The sequence below is a fragment of the Coniosporium apollinis genome (assembly GCF_000281105.1).
Source record: "Coniosporium apollinis CBS 100218 chromosome Unknown supercont1.29, whole genome shotgun sequence".
Classification (NCBI taxonomy): Eukaryota; Fungi; Ascomycota; class Dothideomycetes; genus Coniosporium; species Coniosporium apollinis.
The window spans coordinates 1-6,310 of NW_006913291.1; the positions used below are offsets into that span (position 1 = coordinate 1).

The following is a 6,310-nucleotide window of genomic DNA, read 5'->3' on the forward strand; positions in this document are numbered from 1 at the left end:
GAATCTTAGAGTGCTTGCAAGCTTCTTATATATAGACTATCTTATCTAGAGTACTCTAAGCGCTTAGAGTACTTTAGATATCTAAATTATTTAAATTATCTAAAATATCTAAAATATCTAAAACAAGAGGCTGCTTAGTAAGCAGCTTATCAAGTAGATTTTCTTAGAGTTCCTACTTTCGCTTAACTTTAAACCTCTAGTAAAAAGAGGTATAGTATCTACGAATTTAAAAAGTAAGCGGATAATAATTAGTTTTATTAAAAGTTTACTCTCTAAACTAGCTCTATATTAGGAAAAATAGGGCGCTTATAAAATTAGCTATAGTCTAAGACATCTAAGATACTCTAAGTGTGCTTTAAGTACTTGAAGCGCTTTATTTAAGAGTTTTAAGTATATTTTAAGTACTTAAAGCGTACTAATATATAATATACCTAAAATAGTTAGTATTATTTAGTAAGTAAAAAAAACATAAATTATGTAAAAAATCTTAGAGTTACTCTTTTTGCTTAATCTTTCCCCCCCTATGAAAATAGGTTATATGTTTATATTTTTAAAAGTTAAGCGGATAATAATTATTTTTATAAAAAGTTTACTCTTCAAACTAGTTCTATTATATACCCTCTTATTCTACTAGTTAGATTAGACCTAAAGCTTTTTTTAATTATTTTTAGCTACTAATTAAGTATATTAAGCCTACTAAGCTATACTTCTAGATATTTTAGATATTTTAAATACCTTAAATAATTTAGATATCTAAAATATCTAAAATATTTAAAGTACTTTCAATATTTTAACACGCTCTAAGCTACTTATAAGTATATAGAGTTACTTAAAGGTTTTAAATACTTAAAGTAGGCTCTAAGCACTCTAAGTAGCTCTAAATATTAAAAAAAAATCCTAATTTAGAGATCTAGTATAACAGATAAAATTTATCTAGTATAAGAGTTTAGAATAAAGAAACTAGATAAAAAGAAGAGTACTAAGATAAAAAGTAATTATCTCTATCAGTTCTAATTCTTAATTTATAATATAATGACTTTAGGTTTCTCTCTAATATATTATAGCTACTAGATATAGGGGTCTAAGTTATAGAGTAGTGCTATATTTTAAATTAGATTCTAGTAGACTTCTTCTAGAGATTATCTATTATTAAGAAACTAAGTAATAGAATAGCTTTATATAATAAGAAAGTTTCTAGTACTTAGAGTTTTTATTAGTTCTTATTCTTTATATACCTTATTTTTATTTATTTCTATCTCTATAATAAAAGATTCTAGAATGGAATAGAAGTGGAAAATTAACTTAGCTACTATTTAAGTATCTATAGTAATAGCTTAGTTTAAGCTAACTCTACTAGAATAGTTATAGCTAAAGGTAAGAACGCTATAAGCTATTTAAATTATAAAAAATTAAAATTAAAAATAGTAGCCTATATAAAAAAACGCTAGTATAGCTAATTAAAGTATCTATTAAATAGGAAGAATTAAAAAATAAAATACTTCTAAAGTAAAGAAAAATTAAGCAGATTAATCTAATTAAGGTAATAAAGAGTAAATAAAGAGATAAAAAGTAATAAAAAGAAAAGAGAAGTTATAAAAGTTAGAAGACTTAGTATCTTACTAAGTAAACTACTCTTAGATAGAAGATAGATTATATTTAGAATTAAGTCTCTATTATTTAGAAGAAAGAGCTATAGTATTACTACTATTTAGAGATTATGTCTTTCTAGTTAGATTAGGTTATATTTTAGCTAGTGAATAAACTATAGTCTAGTATAGAAATACTAATCTAAAATAAGAGACTAGTTTTTATTTAATAGTAACTTAAGTATTATTTATACTCAAGTACACTTAGTATACTTAAATAGGTAAATACTACTATATTAGAAAAAAAATTTCGGCGCTTAGAGCCGCTCGCGAGCGGCTCCAAGTACTCAGGGCGGGTCTTGGCGCCAAGCCTACTTAGTTATTATCAAAATTTTTTTTAGAAAAAGCTTTAAGTCTAGATCAACTAGTAGGATAGGAGGGAGTATTATAAGAGTAGCTTAGAGGGTAAACTTTCGATAAAAACAATTATTATCCGCTCAAATTTTTAAAATATAGATATATTATCTATTTTTGCAGGGGGGTAAAAGTTGAGCGAGAAAGAGAACTCTAAGATTTTTTACGTAATTTATGTTTTTTATGCTTACTAAGTTATTTATACCCGCTCCAATTGATTGGAGCGCTTAGAGTGCTAGGAGCGTCTCTACAAGCGCCTTAGATATCTTAGACTAATGCGAATTTCACGAGCGCCTAAATTTTCCCTAATATATACTATTCTATCTTTATTACTAAACTAGTAGTAATCTAATTCTTAATTAGATTAGATTATCTTTATATATAGAATATTAGTAACCTAAGTTCTCTTATCGAGATCTATAGGCTAGTAGGTTAATATATCTATATAAGTAGCTACTAGTAGTGGCTCGATAGTATCAAGCTAGGTAATTACTAGTAGTAAGATATATTCTATAGTAGTTAAGAAATAGTATCTAGTAGTATATATAAAGACTAAAATCTACTATCTATTAGATAGTAGGCATCTATAGATATAGGAAGAATACTAAGAAGGTAGAATTATAACATCCAGCTTAGTAACAAGCTAGGTATAGTATAGCTTAATACTATACTAAGACTCTCCTCTAGCTAGGTTATAATATAGAAGATTAAGTATACTAGGTAGGATCCGCTTAGCTAGTAGAATAAATTAATTACTATTATATAAAAATAATTACTAGATAGTAGAGCTTTTAGCTACTACTTATTAGAAATTACTACGTAATAGGTATAAAGACTAAATTATATAGTAGAAAGTTAGTTCTTTTATCTAGATTAGATTAAGATCTTTTATACTTAATTTAATTAATACCTAATATCTTATTAGTATATATTAATAGAATCGATTTTACAGAAGCATATTAATCTGAATCTATAATATTATATCTCTTTTTACTAGAGAATAAAGATTAAATAAAAATAGAAACTCTAAGCATCTTATTTAATAAGCTACTTACTAAGTAGTACTTATTATTTTAAATAGTATAGATAGTCTAGATAGTCTAGATAACTAGAATATTTAGAACTCTCTAAAAAAAAAAAAGCTTATTTATAAGTATTCTAAATAGCTAGTAAGTGTATCTAAGTATTCTACTAGTAATTACTCAATAGATATAACCTATTTTACTAGGTAATTAAAAGATTTATTAATTAAGTAGAAAAACTCTAAGATACTTAATAATCTCTATTCTTTTATTAACTACTAAGTAATTTATAGCTATTCTAGGTATACTTATAGAGCATTTTATAGGTTTTAGATATTCTTAACTAGAGCCGATTTTCCGAGTAGTGAATAATACACTAATATAAACTATTTAGAGTAGGCTCTAGATACTTACAGCTACTTAGAATCAAGAAGATAACTTGCTAATATACTATAAAAACATGTCTATTGCAAACTGTATACACTTATTTTACTACGTAGAGGAACAATATTAGATCTTATCTAATACTATACAAGATTATGCCGCTGACGATATCGAGCGAGATGGAAGTCCCAGCAGCTCCCGCTACAAGAAGCGGACGTCGGCCGACATTGTTAATAAGAAACAGCGCGGGCAATGTTGATAGAGTGTTGACCATGCCGTAGACGCCGGTGGCGAGCAGCGAGGTGGTATTGCCAGATAGGCCGAGCTGGCCGAAGATGGTTGGCTCGTAATAGATCATGGCATTGCAACCCATAAACTGCTGGAAGAACATGACAAGGCAGCCAATCGAGAGGCGACGAAAGTTGGGCCATGATGAGACAAGATCCTTGTACAGCGCAAACGAAAGACCTAAGCCGGCCTTGCCACTGTGCCTTTCCTTCACAAAGCTCTCTTCGAAACGAACTTCCGTCTTTATCGCGAGGAATTCCGCCCGGAGAGCTTCGTCGTGGGGCTGTAAGCGTCGCAGGCGTGACAAAGCAGCGATGGCCTTGTCGTCCTGGCCGGCCTTGAGCTGCCATCTGGGTGACTCAGGGTAGAACAGTATTCCGATGCCGAGGACGAGGCCAGGAACTATCTGAAGCGCAAAAGGCACTCTCCAGGAAGCGGCTGACTGTCCGGTGCATCCATTGGGTCCTACATCGCGGTAAGGATCGAAGGTCCGCAACAGCTCAGATCCACCAGAGTATGGGATGTCCGGAGCACAACGGACACCGCCAATGTAATGAGTTCCATACTCGAGCCAGTAGCTGATCGAGATACCGATCGTGATGTTCACTGCAAGCGTTACAACCAGACTCGTACGTTCGCTTCGTCAGAGTGTGGAACTCACATTGCTGGAGCACAACTAGCGTGCCTCGGATACCGGGAATCGAAACCTCCGCCATATACATGGGAACAATCATGGTCAGCATACCGACAGCGAAGCCAGCAATGGTTCGCCCTGCGATGCACGGTCAGGGTGTGATTCTGCCAGGATCCAGGGACTCTATTACCAGCAAAAAGCATCCCGATGTGGAATATTCAATACGTGCTTGACGTCCACGAAGCCCTTTCCCGGCAGTAAGATCGCTCGGCCAAAGGTGATTGACGCCCCGCTGTCGAAGATGAACAGGCCCCACCAAATCCGTCGACGCATCTCGCGTTGTAGAGCTCCAATATTCCAGCCTGGAAATTCTTTATGCAGGCTTAAACTTAGAGCCATTCTCACGGCGAGTCCAAGATAGTTCCAGCCCGTGTTTGGTTTATTACGCTTCTGCGCATAATTACTGAGGAGGATTAAAGCCTGCAGAGTGGAAGAATTTCCTGATTCGAATATGGACTGGTCTTGCGAGTAACGGCTTGCTTCTCTGTAAAACACTTCATCGAGGTCATCATTTTCGTCGCCAATAGTCCAGGCTCCAAGGGCAAGGACAGTGTTTAGAAGTAAGTGCCATGTGTGCTTTGGTGGGCGGCTGATCAGCTCACTATACTGCGCTCTGAAAGTCGCTTCATGTATGAATGGGTAAGCGGTGTGGTAATTGGCAAAATAGGCGTCAATGAGGCAGCTGATGACTTGATGTGAGATCGCACCGGCAGGAATCTGCGACAGCGGTAGGTTTGGAGAACGATCTTCGGGACCGGGAAATGATGTGCCGCTACGTCCTGCTGCGGCGGAATTGACGCCGCCGCTCCAGAGCAAGAGAGAGCGAAGAAACCCAGCGCCTGAAGTCGACCCTAGCCGAGCGTAGGATTTAGTCCAGCAAACTTGACCTTAGCGCCTGTGCTTCACTGGTAAAATAGATAGCTAAGTGGTTTATTGATTCAGCTATGGATGGTGGGGAGAGGCTGGCTATATACTCCATCTAAGGCTTGCCAGCCTCCGCCTTTTTAGTTAAACACGTGACATGCACGTGATATTTAACACTCCCACTTAAATAAAAGGCGGTCCTATAGTAGTATCTCCTATAGCCTATTATATTCTATGCCTTTTTAGCGCTTTATAATCCTAACATAACTATAAGTCTATAGATCCGCTTCTCTATTAAATAGGTTATTACTAAAGTAGGTAGTTACATTAATCCATTTAAGGGCGTGCTAAAGACAATAGTTTTATTTAGTTTTTCTTATATCAATATTATACTAAATACTCTAAAGCTTTCCTTTTATTTCGGCGTATAGGACTAACTTTAATTATACTAGTATTATAGTTTCTTAAAGCCTAGTTTCTTTTATTATAGTTAGCTTAGGATCGCAGTTCTAAATAATAAGGTATTTACCCCTTTGAAGGGGGTTTTAGATAATTACTATACTTTAATAGTACTGATAATCTATATCCTATTCGTTTCGTGCAATCTAACTCCTATTCTATATACTAAATAGGCCGAGCTATACTATATACCCTTCTTTTAGCTCTTTCTAGAGTCTATTAAAGGTGTCTTATTAAGGTCTATTAGGGAGGTACTATTACTAATTAATCTTATTTACGGTGATTGGAAACGAGATTACTTATTAGTATATATATAGTGTGCCTACTTAGTTCCCGATTTATTTTAGGTAGTTTTTAATAGTAGGTACTAGAGTATAGGGTTCGAGTTTAAAGGGGTTTTTCTCTAGCTAACTATAGTTAAATTCGTCTATTTAAGCGTTAATTGCAAGCTCTTATAGCGCTATTTTAAGTGTGTTATCTATAGATTCGCTATATACAAGCTAGTAGAGTGGTTATTATTAATATAAAAAAACCTTTTAGTGCGAAATTTTTATTTATTCTTAGAAGATAGTTTTTCTAGCTCGACCTTAGCCTTATTC

At 34.0% G+C, this 6,310-nt stretch overlaps 1 protein-coding gene across 1 annotated transcript; it reads right to left on the minus strand.

Moving 5' to 3' along the window:
* Window positions 1-3,539: 3,539 nt before the first annotated feature.
* Window positions 3,540-4,428, minus strand: W97_05892 (uncharacterized protein; the record flags this gene model as incomplete). Its single annotated transcript, XM_007783773.1, has 2 exons — window positions 3,540-4,300; window positions 4,356-4,428. The coding sequence occupies 2 exons, from the start codon at window positions 4,426-4,428 to the stop codon at window positions 3,540-3,542; spliced, it is 834 nt and encodes a 277-aa protein (XP_007781963.1).
* Window positions 4,429-6,310: the final 1,882 nt, after the last annotated feature.